Source organism: Egretta garzetta, unplaced genomic scaffold (genome assembly GCF_000687185.1).
Source record: "Egretta garzetta isolate BGI_Z169 unplaced genomic scaffold, ASM68718v1 scaffold43, whole genome shotgun sequence".
In the NCBI taxonomy this organism is placed as follows: domain Eukaryota; kingdom Metazoa; phylum Chordata; class Aves; order Pelecaniformes; family Ardeidae; genus Egretta; species Egretta garzetta.
In genome coordinates, this window is record NW_009259047.1 from 1,248,492 (window position 1) to 1,265,743 (window position 17,252).

The 17,252-nt window shown below is 38.9% G+C and overlaps 1 protein-coding gene across 1 annotated transcript in view; it reads left to right on the plus strand.

Annotated features, from left to right (window-relative positions):
- Positions 1-17,252, plus strand: part of COL24A1 (collagen type XXIV alpha 1 chain) — a gene marked incomplete at its 5' end in the record, with an annotated part of 140,490 nt that overhangs the window by 96,829 nt on the left and 26,409 nt on the right. The window contains 14 exons of the mRNA XM_009635107.2: positions 755-808; positions 1,109-1,153; positions 1,260-1,304; positions 2,564-2,617; positions 5,600-5,653; positions 6,664-6,717; positions 6,936-6,989; positions 8,303-8,356; positions 8,922-9,029; positions 12,025-12,078; positions 12,560-12,667; positions 13,744-13,797; positions 14,575-14,628; positions 15,942-15,998. Of these exons, the coding sequence (XP_009633402.2) occupies positions 755-808; positions 1,109-1,153; positions 1,260-1,304; positions 2,564-2,617; positions 5,600-5,653; positions 6,664-6,717; positions 6,936-6,989; positions 8,303-8,356; positions 8,922-9,029; positions 12,025-12,078; positions 12,560-12,667; positions 13,744-13,797; positions 14,575-14,628; positions 15,942-15,998 (849 nt within the window). The remainder of the gene's footprint in view (positions 1-754; positions 809-1,108; positions 1,154-1,259; positions 1,305-2,563; positions 2,618-5,599; positions 5,654-6,663; positions 6,718-6,935; positions 6,990-8,302; positions 8,357-8,921; positions 9,030-12,024; positions 12,079-12,559; positions 12,668-13,743; positions 13,798-14,574; positions 14,629-15,941; positions 15,999-17,252) is intronic.

Sequence of the window (17,252 nt, forward strand, 5' to 3'; positions counted from 1 at the left end):
TTATGGTGTTTAGAATTGCGGAAATAACCTCCTAAGTCAGCATGGATAAAATTCTCCTTTCCGTTTTGCTCGTGATCAGGGTTTTTCATTTGCATGTAAACTAATGGATTTAGATTTCTAATCTTAAATAATCATTTAATTTTTTGGCAATAAATAATTGCTATATTCTAATACAATAATATAACAAGTTATCTTGGTTTATCTATTGGTTATAAAAAGTCAATTTACAAGAGACATTTTAGTGTAACAATAGAGCAGTTCACTATGCAAGATGGTAAATTGCTTTTAATCTTGCCTCAAACTGGTTTACTAATGTTAGACTTTTATCTGCCTGTTTTAGAGTTTTACTAGCAAGCTGGATTTTTGCATATACAACTTATAATACACTCAAAGACAAGCACTCCATATAACCAGTGCTCATCTAAATTCTTCTAAATATGTGTCTGTTGCATTCATACAAAGTGGATGGAAAAGAGAGCAAAAATTACCAGCCTGCAAGCTGGCTCCAACAGAGAACCTGAACATTTTCTTTACATATTTTCCAAAAAAAACCTTTCATCTTAAATTCATATTTCAGCAAACCAGAAACTTATTTAATTCTTTGAAGCTTTATTTCACTCTTAACATACAATGAAAATTGTTTTTCATGCTAACTAAACATATTTCCCCTCTCCTAAAGCTTATGTAGCATCTCCCCAATGATAACCAAAAATAATGCATAATTAATATTCCAAATCACTCATTCAATGTTTAGGGGCCAAGAGGTCTAGACGGTCCTCTAGGAGAATCAGGAACACAAGGCACTAAGGTGAGTTCTTGCATTGCTCAGTACTATACAAAACATTTATATAGACCATAACAGATAAGAAAAGAAAAGAAACAAACAGACAAAAATCAACCCAGCATGTCAGAAGCCATAAATTTCCATTTAATCCAGGAGGAGATTTACAGATTTCTGCCTTCTTCAGGTACTTCCTTATTATGGTATAAGCCCATCTAAGCCTGAATCTGTACTTTCTACAGTTCCCCAGCATTTAAACTGGCAGCAGCTGAATGCAGCTTGTCTAGCAAATGCACATGGAATTCACATATTGTTGGTTATTTTCAGGGAGAAAGAGGAGATCCAGGAAAGAAAGGAGTTCCCGGGCTCATTGTAAGTATCGGAGCCGATCTTTGTAGTAAGCCTTAAAACAGTTACTGCTATTTTCTGAGCTGTTATCTGAAGCCAGTATTGTCTTTCAATGTTTCTCTTTGACCAGGGTAAAGCTGGAAATCCAGGAGAAAGAGGAGATCAGGGTGCACTTGTGAGTATGAAATTCTCTACTTTGTTTCACACTTGGATATGAGGGAATTTGTCTACTTTAGAGCAGGTAGAAAACTGCTCTAAAGAATATGGTTTGCATTTATCATACAAAGAATCAAGGGCAGCAGTGACAGTAAGCGTGAACATGTTCTAGTCTGCTATAAGACCAGTGTTTTCATGGATGATGGTCCACAGAACACAATAAGATAGCAAATAACAGCAGAAGAAATGGCAATTGTAGTTACTAGGAGGGTCCTAGAAGTTGCTTTGGTTTTTTCAGTTTTATTGTAGTTTTAAGAGAGAAAGTCATTGTGACATGGAAAAATAATTCTTTGATAGATTTTAGAGTAGATGTATACTATCAGTGTTGGGATAAGTATAGAAAAATATGTAAAATATATCTCACACATACAGGAGAAAATTCTTCCTTCTAGGGCTTTTTTCAATGGAAATCTCACATGTTCTATTTGAGGCTTTCTTTTACCAAGAAGGTTACCAGTCAGTCCAAATTGTATTGGGTTTTCAGTAAGGAAGGAAGCAGAAAGCAGAAACAAAGTAGTAATGGTGGTGGTTTTGTGCTGAAATTGAGACTCAAACTGTTGGTTGATGCTGTACTTCTCTTGCCTCTTCTGCTCAGAGTTAGGAGCTTGTTGCCTCTCATCTTTGACATGATGGGTTTTCATTTCCTGTTCATTCACTAGGACTTTTAGATGTATTTATACATACAGGAATGAATGAAGTGAAACCTTATTAGGTTGAAATTATGGGAATCAGTACATTTATTCCAAAGGACAAGATAGTACTCTATTACTCCTACAGCTACAGTTTCTAGAAAAGAGGATGAGACAGATGTGCTATGAGCCAGGTTGAGCAGAAAGAAAAGTGGGCTGTGAACCTTACTGATCATCTCAAAAACAGTTTGTAGTGCACGACACTCATAACATTGTGTTTAGGCCCAGTTTGTGCACACAAGCAGCGCATGAGTCTAAGAAGAACAATGAGGAACTGTTAAATGGTCGGTCAGCTAAGATCCATCCCTATGTAAAAAAAAACTAAGGAAGGATTTAGTCAGGTCTCCCTCACCTGCCATGGGAGCTAGTGATGTGGCAATGCACATCAACCAGAAGAAAAGGCTGCGCATACATCTTGGGTATTTCTGAGCTAGTTATTGAGTGAGCAGAAATAAGAGAGGAAGTGGCTTTTCACAGAATATGAAACAGCTTGTTTCCAATGACTTTTTATTTCATTTTAATCTTCCAGGGTTTGCTTGGGCCTCCCGGAACCACAGGAGACAGGGGGCCAATGGGAGAGCCAGTAAGTTGATCCTTATGCCTGCTTAAAATTTTTTCCACATATTGTACTGAATTCCCTGGTAACTCAAGCTCCGTTTTACCAAGATTCAGTGTAGCCAGCTGGAATCGTAGGGTAATTCTTCCAAAACTGCAGGGCTAGAGTCTGCCTCCCGTGTTTAGCGTAACTTGTTCATAAGGAGACCTGTTAATCCTGATGGGAAGCACTGTAGTAAGGGGTGGACAACATAAGAGAGCACATCAAAATCTGGACCACAATACTGCATTGAGGTAGACATCTACGTTATGGATTACGTAAATGTATGTGGCAATACAGATATGAGTGGTATTTTTTTCAGGCAAATTTAGCATAGTTATTCAGGAACTCAGGGACCACATCTATTTGGCAGGTTAAATTTTCAACAGAAGAGAGACTGTTGTAATAAACCTCAGACATTCCTCTGCTGGATGGATTCTTGTTCTGATGGTTATTAGTTCAAAGCCACACTCACTTTTATGTGGTTAATACTGTAACAGAAGATCACGCAAGATCTGCAGCAAATACACGCAAAGTGCTACAAGGTGTAGCCATGACAGGAATACTACTGCATCGCCATCTCTGGGGGTAAATCAAATTGCATACAGTGAAATGTTGTGTGCTGTCCTAGCAGGACTTGGGAGAAAGCTTCCATTTTACAGTGCATTAGTCTAATAGAGTTGTCAAAAATTCTGTTTTCATCACTTCTGAAAAGTTATTTTGCACATCAAATGACATATAGTTAATTTAAATCTTGAAAGTGAACTGTTGATATAAAGTATATTGTTTCTACTAATTATTATTATTTCTAATATTATTAAATATTATTTCTGCTAATTCATAGGCTGACATGCTTACAGAAAGCTACTGCACATTTTGGGGGGCTAGAAAAATACCAACACCCAACAACAGGTTTTATTTTGGTAGATTTTCTTTTGGATATACTTACCTACTTAAATTCAGCTGCCAATTTGCAGAAGTGGCAAAATGTGTCAACAGAAAATGTATTATGGTTATTAATGGATTCCTGTCACTTCATCTCTTTCACTTATTTTATCTAATCTTCATGTTGTAACATCCAAGAGCCTTACATTGCAAGGCTTATAGATAAAATTCCTGCCATTTTATGGTCAAGTCTGAATTTTCATAAGTATAGTATGACTATCAATCAGCCTTGTCTAATCTAAGTGGTGTACTCTTGAGCGACCTGCATTTCTATTGCGCTCATCATCATAGAATCTACATATGCAGTGTCAGAAGTAAGAAAAGCTTATCCTGTGAGCAGGGTATGTTTTCTTTCAAGTGCTGAAAAAGTAAAATGTCTTCAGAAAATGGTCTGTGGAGCTAGAAAAAAGTGATGAAAATGACACAAGATGTTACGAAATGAAGTGTGTGGCTCTTTCTTTAACTGCCCATCCAAGCAGCTTGATTTCATCTCCTGTCAGCTGGTCGTTACATGGGAGCCAGCTGCTGAAGCAGTTTCTCTGGCCCTGTCACTACTTCTGCACAGAGAAGAAAAACCCTAAGTATTGGTGGAGGAGCAGAGAAATGCAAGCAATTAGAACTATTTGTAGTAACAGGCTTGATTTAAATTACACTCTTAACTTTACCTACTTGTTTGACATTTCAGTAAAAGCCTTCTTTGTAAGTCACCTGTTGGTAATGGCTAAAAGGAGTCCTTATATTGCTAGAAAATTTTGGCTTCTGAAATTCCCTGAAAGTCTCAGGGGAAAGATACGTTACCAATCCAGCAGACCTAGCTCCATGGTAATGTTATGAAGAAATACTTGACTCGTGAATCAAACTCAAGCTTTGTGACACTTGCCTAGTGGAATTCCATGGAGTAGCTGCGAACGAAAACCGATGGACTTAGTTTAGGACTAAGTGAATTCTCAACGGGAAATTAACTGCAGTTTCAGTTGTTCAAAGTTAAATGAAGCTATAGGGTAAAATACATACATTTGCTGAAATTCTCTCAATAACATACAGTTTGTGTGGTTGCTACAAGGAAAAAATATACTCGCATTATCACTGCCAAGGCATTAGAAGGAGCAAAACCATATGCAAAGTCTGTAAGAGGAAGTGAAACAAAAAAGAGTAAATATTTGCTTAAAAGGCTTCTATATTTGCTGAAAAGGCTTCTATTGTAAATATGGGTAGCAGCATCTTTCTTTTACATACAAATAATAGATCAAGAAAACGTTTTGAGTTTAGAATGTACTTAAACACAGATGAGTCCCAAAGGGGTAAATGGATATGAACATTCTGAAAGTTCAAAGACTGGATATATCCAGAGGGTTGATTTGTTTTGACATACGTTCATAGTGGCTATGGAATCAGCTGTAAGCTGTCACAGGCAACCTCTGCCCCCAGCACACGAATCCCGCTCTGTGAGCAGAGATGGACCATCTAACATGCAGAGAATTTGAGCATGCTACTTTAGGAAATGATCCCTACATGTTACCACAATAAATTTATTACTCATGGTAGGGCTTATAAGAAAATGCTCATAGTATAGTTACTAATATTACCAAAAAGGCTCCGGCCTTTAGTCCATTACACCTCAATGATTGTCCTATGTAAACATTGCTAAATCCATAGTGAAGCACGCAGGAGTTGTTTTCAGTTAATTCCATAGCAGACTGTAGGTTTTTCCACAAAGCAAACCAGACAGTCCAACAAACCTTAATTAAACAAAGTCTCAGTTAATCAAGAGGAGAGCTTAGTTTAGATAATAACTTACTTTTGGTCTAAAAGAAGAGACATCTGTGGTATTATTTGAAATCTGTTATTTCAGGGTGTTCAAGATTGGCAATGAGGTGTTCGGTACTGTATGCCATCATGGTACTTACATACACTGTTGGATTCAGGAGGAAAGACAATGAAATACACTTCTTTAGGCCAATTATGACTGTACAATGTAATTTATTGTTAATTGAATGATGCATCCAAAATTTTGTTTAATGCCAGGGTCCAAGAGGACAACCGGGGGATGCTGGCCCTATTGGAGAAATGGGGTTTGAGGTGAGCTTTTAATCATTTGTATAGCAATTACAAACACAAGCAACTGAATAAGCCTGGACAATGTGTTTAGAAACTATTGTTTTCATTAAAACATGACTTAAATACCATGACCTGCTGAGAGACTCTCTTACTTGAAGCTGTTACAAAAAAAAAAAGATGTCTAAAATCAGTAAATTTTTCAGTTGTGAGCACTGTCTTTGGGCATATAGTCATGACATCTGCACCTAGAAGGTGAATGTTTAGGGGTTTGGGGTTTTTTTGGAAGCACCGTTCTCCTTGCAGAGACAGTGGAACAGCATTAATCATATGTCCTTGCAAATGGTAGATGAAGAAAAGCAGCTACAGGCAAAGTAGCTACTTGCTAACTTTTGCTTCTAATTTTTACTTTGTTTTTAATATCTCTTTGAAAGATATATGACAGAACGTATTATCCACATTTGCAATGAAGTAGCTGAGGGATGAGCTCACTAAGAACAGAAGGGATTTGGCTTATTCAAAGAAACATGCTTCTTCAGTCACCCAAAATCCAGTCTTCTGACTGACTATTATAAAAAAAGGTTTAAAAGTAAACTTTACAAGAAGCAGTCTGATACCATTAACTCTTTAAGAGCTGAAGACCCCAAAAAGGGCTTTGTTCTCCAAAGGCTATATATCTACTTGGCTCCAAGCCTAAACAGCGATGAAGTTGTCAGTCAGATTTACAAAAGATAGATGATTGCTCAGCCTGATAGTAATTTATGATGAAAAGTGCAGGCTTAGTGGTACTGCTGAGTCTTCAATACATTCTTGATCTACAGCGCAGTTCCTGAACCCCTCCTATAACCTCCTTTCTTTTCTTCCGTTGGGCTCTAGTAGGAACAAAGAACTGTGCTGTCTTAATTTGATTTTTCAGATATACATCTTTCCCGGTGTCTCATGCCATTTTTCTGCTTCAATTTTGGCTGTATTATTTGGCGATTGCAAAATTATTATTGGTGGCCATGTGTAATAGTAGCTCTTGTACCATGCAGGGACCTCCTGGCCCTGAAGGAGAACCTGGCCTGCAGGGAGAACCAGGCGCAAAGGTAAATGTTAAGTTATTCTCTTTCGGGCTGTTTAAATTTTCAAATTTCCATAAAAGCAAACCAGAGCGATCTGATTCATTAGCCAAGTAGTGATACAGGAAATGAGCCATTAAGAAATATTGTTATTGTCACAATGACCGCATTACATGTAAACCCCATCATTGTTAGCAATATTGTCCTTTAAAATCCAATGGTTTATTTTTCTTGTGATATTCCAGGGAGACATTGGACCTGCTGGGAAGGCTGGAGAACCGGGTGACCAAGGTTTAAGGGTAAGCTATGGATTCAGATCTTCTTTCAAAAAGGAAAGTATGTTATGAATGTGTCAGAAATGCATGTTGAGAAACCTTGATTTATCAGAATAATTCAATAAGAAGCTATTTTCTGATATTTTAAAAAAAATTGTAATATTGTAGCAAGTTAAAACCAGTATTGACTATAATCTTGAAATATTTCTAAGTGTCTCGTGTCTCTGAAAGACATGAACAAACTGGTTGAGCACAAAGGAAAATCCAAGGGTGTCCAGTCCAGCTGTTAAGATGACGGCACACAACAACGCTGTGTAGGGATACCCAGCCTACGTGAGATAATGGGAACATTGTAGCCTCAGTGGAGGAGGGTATCTTTCTGTACCACCATCTAAATCAGCTGATTTGCTTGTGGTGCTGTGGATCGCTCATTTTGGCACTTTATTTTACCTTGCACTTGTGTCCCTGCTCATTCTTCCTGTGCATCTTACCCCCTTCATCTGACCCAAACAGTTGCTTACCTTTGAAGGCTGAAAAAAAACTTCTAAAAGTGCTAGAAATGGATTTTATCCAGGATGCTTTTAAAAAAGCATAAACTATACTGTGCCTAACCATTGAGCTCTCTTGTTCTGTTAGCTCCTTGCTGTCATCTTTCCCTCCTGCCCAAAATCTCTAGCGACATGCATTCCACAAATTCTGCCTGTCCTTGGAGAAGAGCAATTCCTGGTACTGGTCCACAGTGGGTGCTCTGGAGTTAACCATGCCGCTATATCTGAAATACTATGTTACTAGTATAGGGCAGCTCCTATTTGCTTTCTTACTATCTGCATGAAAAGTTGCAAGTTACCAGTGTCTTTACCTGAGAAAGGCAAATATTCTAAAATGCCACGGTGCTGATACTTGTTGGTAAATGATGAGTTTTTCATGGCCCTAAACTGAGGCACTAAACTTACCAATAGAGCAGTTACCCACATAAATACGGAAGTTTCAGGACAGAATAGGTATATTTTTGAGGTTACTGTAATTACATGTTGTATACTCTGAACCCAAACAATCTCAGTGCTACTGTCTAAATCTCCAGTGTTATATGGACATCCTATTGCCTCATTTTTCTGATGTTGACCATCTTTTATGTTTTCCTGTGTTCACAATTCACAGGGCTGGGACTGTCACTGTAAATCAGTGAAAAATGAAGACAAATAAGCTATAACAGCAATATAAAAGTTGTCCAAAAGATAATAAGCATGTGTAAAACTAGTCTGAGTTTTTCCAAGGCAATAATTCTATGTCAAGAAGTTTAGGCAATAACTTTGCTTTCAACTCTTCGTTTCTATAAGGGTGAACCAGGACCTCCAGGAGAAGATGGTGTTCAAGGAAAAGATGGCTCAAAGGTATATTCGGTTTTTATAGCAGATGTAAAGTAGTCATATTAGCTTAAGGACCCAAATCTCTTTTTTCCTCCAACTTCACCAGGTCAACAGAACCCAGTTGAGTGCACTGTTTTAGTATAGGAGGCCCTGTACATTATAGGCTTTCCTGTGCCTTTTAGACACATACCTACCCATCATGGGCTGCAAAGTTGAATGGCTTGACAGAGAAATGCAAGCTGGAGAATTGAGTACAGCTTATTTCCATGGTGACTGTCACGCTGGCGAGAGCGAGCCCAGGGCTGCCCTACTCCCTGCATTGGATCAGTGCTGTGCCAGGGACTGTGGCAGGTGCCAGGGCAGGGGATGTCACAGAGGATGAGGTGAAATCTGGCTGTAGGAGTGTATGAATGAGATAGAAGGCACTTTACCCTGACTTGGAGCCTGATCTGAATTTGACTGGTAAGGTTCACATCACTTTTAGTGTGCTTTTTGTCAAACTTGAAGATTCAGAATTTACTTTTCTCAAGAATAAGTAATTCTGTAGCAGCAGCTTGACTAAGATTTTTTTTTTTCCCCTTTGTTTTAGGGAGACCCTGGAGACCAGGGACTTCTTGGAGAAGGTGGTGAAAAAGGAGAGACAGGGTTACCAGGAATTGCTGGACCACCTGGTGAACCTGGCGCAATGGGCATTCGTGTAAGTGTTTTCAGGTTTAAGCGGAATTTTTGTTCATTTGCTTTTTGAAATTATTTTCTTTTTAATTTTGCTTGCTTCTTTTATTTTTTATTTTCTGGTTTTCTATTGCAATTAGAGATGACCATCCTTATATTAGCTTGACTCCCTGTTCTGTGCGGTTCACCTTGGTAGAGAGAGGAGACAAGTGTTTTTTCCTATCTTAAATCTGGGACCTCTTAGGAGATAGTGATTACTCACTATTTGTCATCCAGACACATACACCACACAACCTGGAGCCTCTCACTTCAGATCTCTCCTCTCCAGACAACCTTCTGTTGTTAGTCTCTATCCTCACCTTCATTTGGAGACTGTGAGCAATCTCAGGGTATTAGATCATTCTTTAAATTTTAAAAACACCCAAAGAAATTGGCAAGACGCATATGCTACCATAAATTGTGCTGTAAGGTCTTTCATTGTTTTCTATCACTTTCCTCACTGATGGCTTTGTTCACTGTCCCAGGGCTATCCAGTTTTTAGTTTAGATTAAAAGTTCCTTGGGGCAAAGAACTGCCATTCTGAGCAGCTTGTAAATGATGAAGCACTAGACCTTAGAGCACACAAGGTTTGGCTCCAATTTAAGATTTTGTGCTAATGTTCTTACCACGTACCTTCTTAGCTGTCATTCCTTTTAATAAACCTTAACAACAAAAGGAAGGTCTAAAAATAACATTTCTAGAAAAAGTGATATCCTGAACGTTAAGGTTTCTTTAGTTAAAAAATTATTGCAGCACAGACACCAACAGCACAGGACTTCTTAAAGTGTTGGTGTGGATTGTAGTGCCTTCTCTGGTAAGGAATGCAAGGCAGGTCAAAAATGACTTAAAATCCATGTCACATGATAGATATCAGATAATCCAAGTAATTCCTGCTCTTGATTCCTGATCAGTTGTCACCAGAAGATGGCCTGCCTTTCCTAACAGTGGTCTTTCTAAACTGCTGCCAAGGTGTTCTAATGACAATGTTATGGATGCTGTCCATCCTGCGCTGGAACTGACTTCCAGAAATGAGGGTCTATCATGCCAGGCAGTGCTACTTCGGATGATAATTCTGTGCTGTGGTGTGATGTCATGTCTTTGGTGGACCTTCTCTTACCTCGTCAATCATCCTGTAATGAGCCATTTACTATAAAGAGTATGAAGAGAGAAGAAAGAATTTCATTATTCCATTTTGTTCTTAAAAGACATTTATTCCTTAACTAACTTCATTTTGGTGCCTCTGTGAAAGGAACTAAATCAACATATTGTGAGAACACCAGTTGCCATAGACAACTGAAACAGAGATTGCACATAGAGAGAAATGGCAGCAGGCATACACAGGTCAAACAGTAAATGAGCGTTGGGATCTGTAGTCAGCACCGTCAGATCAGTTCACATATTTGTTCTGGCATCACTCCTAGCAGCTAAAATCCATCTATAAAATCTATTTTGCTGAAGTTTTATACAACTTCTTAGTGTGAACTGTTCTTTTAGAGCACAGTTTCCAAAGCAAGTTTGTAGCCTCCAGTCAGACATCAGATTCCCTTACCAAATATCATCATGTTTTCATTCACAGTCCTCTGGCTGCCTTCTCTCTAGCTCTTATGTGATGATGGAGTCTGAGTAAACATTAGTTGGAGAGCCAGCTCTCAGTGGCTGCAAGCACTGTCCCCTCTGTCCTCTAAGCATCAGTGTTACAATCGTTCTCTTTAGTCCTGGGTTCTTCACAGTGAACTACTCTCCTAGTGAAGGAAAAAAATGCTCTTTTAGCTGTCAGCACACTTAGTGTGCTACAGAACAATTTTTGTTTCTGATACAATGATATTAGCCTGACTTTATTTTCTATTTTGGGCTGGCAATTCTGAAGAAGCTCGAAAGTTTCATACGTTGAAATTATCATAAACCAGCTCAGCCCTGTGATATCTACATTTTATGTAATTATACTTGTATACAGTAAACAGTATCAGCAGGGCTGCTGTGCCTCAGTGAAACAGGAGGGTCTGGCAATTCAGTGTTTGGGAGGATGTGGTTAGAAGGGGATTCTTCACGTTTCTGTTCCACACATTCCAAAGGTGGCTGCAGAGCTGCCTCCCTGCCCAGTCATCCTCTCTGGCATCTGGGAGTGTTCACGTCACGGTTTTGGTTTGACCTCTGCCTAGGGATGCAGACAGATCACAACAACCGGGTCTAAACATAGCAATCAGTTTCCTATAATCAATTGTCTAAGGGTTTTATTGGGAGTGAGAGTAACATTACGTTTTCCTTAAACAAAAGCTTAAAAAGCAACAAATGAGCTTCACAAATCAATTTAAACTATATCTACCCCTGCTTATCACCACAGTGACTCAAAAAAACCCAAATATGTCTCCCTTTACCCAAAATTGAAGCTAAAGTACCTCCTCTACCTCACAGAGCTTTTGGGCAAATTGAAACTGGTGAGCAGTGGATATGTCCAGACCTTTGGGAGAATCAGTTTTTGACCTGGAGGGCCAGAGGGCTGTAGCTCCATAGCATCCTTATCTGTAGGCAGTGCACCCAGAGATGGGCACCAGCACTTACTGAGCTAGGTCTCTGCTCGCAGCACAATGTGGCAGGGCCCTGCTCTTCATATTTGAGAGCCCCAAGATTATCTTAGTTTTCCTCTGGTTGTGTATTGTATTTTTCTAAATTCAGTGGTTGTCTTGAAGCAATTTTATTCCTAAAGTAATATTTTCTGTGTGGACAAGATTTATTGTTCCCCCCCTCCTATTTTTTGTGCATTTTCACTAGTTTGATAAGTGATCCCCGATGCTTGCCCACTTATTTCTGCTGTAACTTGAAACAGTCCTACTAACTTGCTTACAGCCACAGTTAATGAGATTTTTCCTCATGCCTCTCTGCATTAGGAAAGCCTGCTCAGTTATCCAATTTGGAGCACAGTTTAAACATTTTTCCAGGGCCTTTCTCAATCATTTCTTTTTCTCTCCCTAATAAATATACAGGGTCCCGAAGGAACACCGGGAAGTCCAGGTCAGAGGGGCCGTTTAGGAAAGAAGGTAGTTTTTTTTCATCTTCCCCTATTCCCTTCCTTTTATCTGAAACTCAAATTTATATTACAAAATAATTCCATTGAAACAAGTTTGTCCTGGTTTTATGTCACGCTTCAGGCCTTTTTTTTTTTTTCTTGCTAGCCATAGCAACAAGAATTGTCATCATTCTGCAGTCAATAACATTCGGGACCTTAGGAAATTTAAATTTGTATTAGGATGTGATTTTGCAACTCAGAACAGTTTCTGCTGCTATTAAAAAAAATGTTAAGCTTTGGCTAAACCAAAAAAACAAAAATAGAAAGGCTTTAGTAGAGGCTTTTTTCACTGCGGAGATCTGGGTTCAGACATTCGAAGAACTACAGAAAATGACATATGTAAATGTAATACTCCTATTAAATGATGCTGTTATACACTTTGGTTAAGCATAAACTGCATTTTGAAGCTTAATATAAGTCTCTTATTATTTTTAATACAATAACACCAACAGGGGGAAAAGGGGCAGCTTGGCCCTCCTGGAGAAATAGGACCTGCTGGTGACTCTGGCCAACCTGGAGAAATTGGTCCCAAAGGTGCAAGAGGAACTCGAGGGCCCTTGGTTCGTACAAAACATGCTTACTTAAGAGCTCATGTATTCTGATTTAGCAGAATCATGTCTCTCCATGGGAAGAGACAAGTCACAGTGTAGCACGTATAAATATTTTTGTGGTAGCTGAAGATGCAAGCAGTGCCCTTCCCAGCCTGTGCAACCTGATGCATGCTCTGGTCTTTCATCGTCAGAATGAGACCTGTGCACCTTTCCAGACAGAAACCTGGGCCATGGACCTGGAGGGAGTCACCTCATGGTCTGGTCTGGTTCACGATCTGACAATCAGAGGAGCAGGATGGCAGGGCATGCCATGGAATACTCATGTCCCACACTCTACATGTAACCTCACTGCTGTGGCTGTTCCTTAAACCTCGCCAGTTCCAAGAACAGAAATCATGGGGTTTGCTATTACATAAAATAAGCCTTAGGCATGGCTGAAACAAAGCATTTCAGATGAGGACTGCTACTCCTATTGAATGAGAACCTGATCCAAAGTTAACTGAATTAAGCGTATTTCCATTAATTTTATGAGCTCATCTCATCACAATGTCCCCAAGCTTCCTCCACACCATGTGACAGATGCACAGGTACATGCAACCTCCACACCAGTGAGACAATGTGCCCATCTCACTGCTCTAGGGCCCAGTCCTGTGGCTGCTGAATGCAGCACTGTGTTGCTGAACACACCAAGTACAGAAGTAAAGTAACTATCTAATGGCAAATATTTTCAAGAGAAGGACTTGAACTCAACTTCCTAAGGTGAGGACCACGCTCAGCTTCTCTTGGCATACTTAGCATTTATAAACAGAGTTTCTCCACACCTCTGAAAGCTCATATCCTTTTGATCTTAGTTATGCACAGGGATTATAAGGTTAGGACTGAAAATATTAACCATTGTTTCCACAGAACAGGGGAAAGACCAGTATTCTTTACCAAATGAAGTTGGACCTAACAAGAAAGTTGTCTGTAGTTCTTAAGTCTCAATATTTGAAGATTTTTCCAAGTGATAACTTTATAAATTATATGTTGTTGTAACATTTTACAAGGGAGCTCATTTTTCTGTCACTGATTATTGCATTTAACAGGGACATCTAGGAGGGATGGGACCTGAAGGAGAGTCAGGAATTCCAGGTTATGGGGTGAGATTTTTACTGAATTCATGCACTACTTCCCTAAGGTAGATCTGTGCTACTCTAAATAATTTTGAATATCATTGGGATCTGTATCTAGAATACACAAATATCTTTAGAAGTGTCAGATACTCACATGTATTTATATGACACCTGATTGCCTACTCAGAAACATTGGCCTTAAGCAATGATGACTGTTTTTTTGTGAGTTCACTTAGCAGTTGTTTCTTACCACAGTTTTGAAACCCTTGTTTGTCCAATGCATCCCACTCTTTGTGAATAAAGTTCCTATAAAACTACTACAGCTTTTCATTATAAAGAGAGTTCAGCAAACACCACCACCTCTGCTTGCGGTCTGGTCAAGCAGTTTCCCTTTCAGTATAGAAACATTGATTAAATGAGCTTAGTTGAGGGACATAAAAATATTGTGACTTTCACTGAAACATAATTATGGTCGTCATCACAGATGGATTGAGTACTGCTCTTACAGAACAGGCTGCCATAACTTTTTAACAACCAGAAACTTCCATCAGTGGCCCTAACCCTGAAGTGAGAACCAGTGCAGCTCCCCTCACCGGCATCAAGCCCTGCCAGAACCTTTGGCTTCCCACTGTGCATAGAGCTTTTCTGCCTGGGCCCATTAATTTTGTGCCACATCACTACTTAGCATTATTAGCAAGCAGCAAAAAAAAATAATAGTAACAACCAGCTAAAAGAAAGCTGGGAATTAATTATTTCTTTAATTATTTGTTTTGGAACTAATTTTTGGGTTTTTTCCTTCTGTAGGGTCACCAGGGTCCTCCAGGGCCCCCAGGGCCCCCAGGACTCAAAGGAGAAAAGGTCTGAAGATGGATTATACTGTCTTACGGTTTGAGTAATTATAAAGGGAGGAGGTGTTACTGCATGCTCACTGTTTTCCACAGCATGCAGCAAAAGCCACCATTTGCAATATTTATTAGTATTGTGAGAGAATATGAAAAGAAATGCAAAACTGGGGAAATGGATCATTCAGAGGCAGAGTTGTAAATTATACAGTTGAAATATTTCAGATTTTAAAACACAAGGTACCCATTGTAAGAGGCACATTCTATTGTATCAGATAGCACCACTGCCCTTTGTGAGCACAGCTGATAGAAATCATCAGTGCGGAACCAGTTAAGTATTTATTTAGCTTTAAGCCTGTGAGTACACACACAGATTTTGCTGAAAGTCCAACTAAGATGGACAAAGGTCTATGCTTGATTTAAAATGTCAGGAGCAGGATCTTGCCTCAGTGCTGCTATTTTAGGTCAAATTCACTGTTATTTTTTAAGCCTCAAATCCTGCAAGCAGATTTGTGTGCTGACCGAAGTCTGTGTGGCCCCAAGCAGGCAGGTACAGGGATTCCCTTCATGAAAATTAGTTCGGAGTTGCACCTGACAGGGAAATACATTCTTACCTTAAGGGCCAGTTTTGCAGTGAATACTGCTAATAGGCAATTAGTGATGATGTTGTAAATTGGTTCTGATATAGTTTTCAGAAACAATTACTGAAAACTAAATTGTTAGGAGCTAGGTGTCTAGCTTTGTCACTTCTGAAAAAGCACTTTGATGCACTTTGGAAACCCTTAATCATATTTAAAATGTGAGCCTCTTTGGATTACATATTGGTCAATATCATCTGGAATAGATAACTTTTTGTCTATTAGTTTGGATGGCAGTTGTTTCATATTTAAAATTTGATAGAATTAAGGCTGGTTTTTGGAGTCTTCTGTACACTTGTTTGTCAACATTAAGGATATGAGTACATATCTCAAAACAGTGGGGGAAATTTTCTTTTTTCCTCTTGTTAAATACGCTGTTTATCTTTTTTTCTCTTAGAGAAAGAAATTATTACATGGACATTGTTCAAATACTTTTTTTTATATATATAGTTGACTTTGAGAATAGAGCAAATTCTTAGGTTTGTTTAGTCCTGCATGTCTGTAGGACATTTAGGTGCATGTTAAAATGGAGTTACCATTTCTACTCTATTAAAACCATAAGCATCATACTCACTTGTAGCATCTATGCAGCAGCATGCTCTCTGGGTGTTTATTAGCATTTGAACATATATGCATCGTAGATGAAGTTGAATTTCCAAATTAATATTTTTAATACGTATCTTTGTTTTAGGGTTACCCAGGTGAAGACAATACAGTTCTTGGACCACCTGGGCCCATAGGTGAACCAGTAGGTCTTTCTTTCTCAAAAAAATTATATTAGTGCCTCTCAAGACAAGAGACAATTCAGGCTCTTTCTGAAAATTTGTATCACTGTCTCAGGAGTCAGTACCCCCTTGTACAAAAATGTAGAATGATGGTCCTTTAATCGGTAATCCCTCTCTGAAAAATGCAGTCATGTGCTCTTTCCTGCTTAAAAGTATGTGCCCTGTGTTTAATTACACTAATGACATTAGTCTGTGTTTAGACCAGCACATTTTGGAACAGAATTTTACCCTCTGTGTTTATCCCGAATTATACCTAATTGCTTTACTAACCAGAAATATGTTTTGACTTATTTCATTATCACTACAAAGCTAATTTAGCTGATTCAGAGAGTGCTGCCTTTTGTAACCATTTTTTTACTAAATTTTTATGTGGGGTATCTCTCTGCAGCAATTATGAACGTGTCCAAAAAAAAAAGCCATCTCAAAATCTTATTAAAAGTGTTTCATGGTCAGGCTTTGATTTTGCCAGCAGTAATACTTGTACAGCCTACTTTTCTTCAGATTAACCTTAATATTTATGCTTCACGTCCTCAAAAGGCAGAACTATTAGATCCTGGTGTAACTGAAGACAGGGTCTGAACTAGGATCTTAATTATGGAAATGCATGAGAGAAGAGACTCCAGCCAATTCTACTGTAGCTGAACTGGCTCTATAATGGTGACTGCTCAAACATTGCAAGCAGGGCCTTCCCACCTTGTAGACTCCCTCTAGGAAACATGCCACGAGGTCGCTGAAACCTTGGAGAGTATACAACCAGTTGCATAATAGTATCTATTGGTGGATAAGCACTAGAAGTGGCTAATCTATGCATTTGTGAACTGTAAAAATACATTGCAGTTAGTGATGCCAGGCCATTTTTTCATTCTGTGCCTTTACTTGAGACCTAGGTGGGAAAAAGGCAGTCCTTTATTATTTCACCTCATGATTGGCTGGATGTCTTTTGGAAAGTCTTGGCTGTTCTTACTTTCTATTGAGCATGATTGCCTATCCCATCATTTTTCCTTTGAGATTTGGTCCATTTGCCACAATGAGAGTTAAAATTCTGGGGGAAAATCCCATTTCTTGTGGGACTGGAGTGAGGGCCTTTCCCTAAAGCAGAGCCAGTGAGGTGTCTGAATGCAGTAGGAAGAAACACATGACTCACAAAAATCATTGCCATTCCCTCTGAACCTGTGCAGTTCTCATATGTGTGAGTCATGCTGAGGGATTACTGGGAT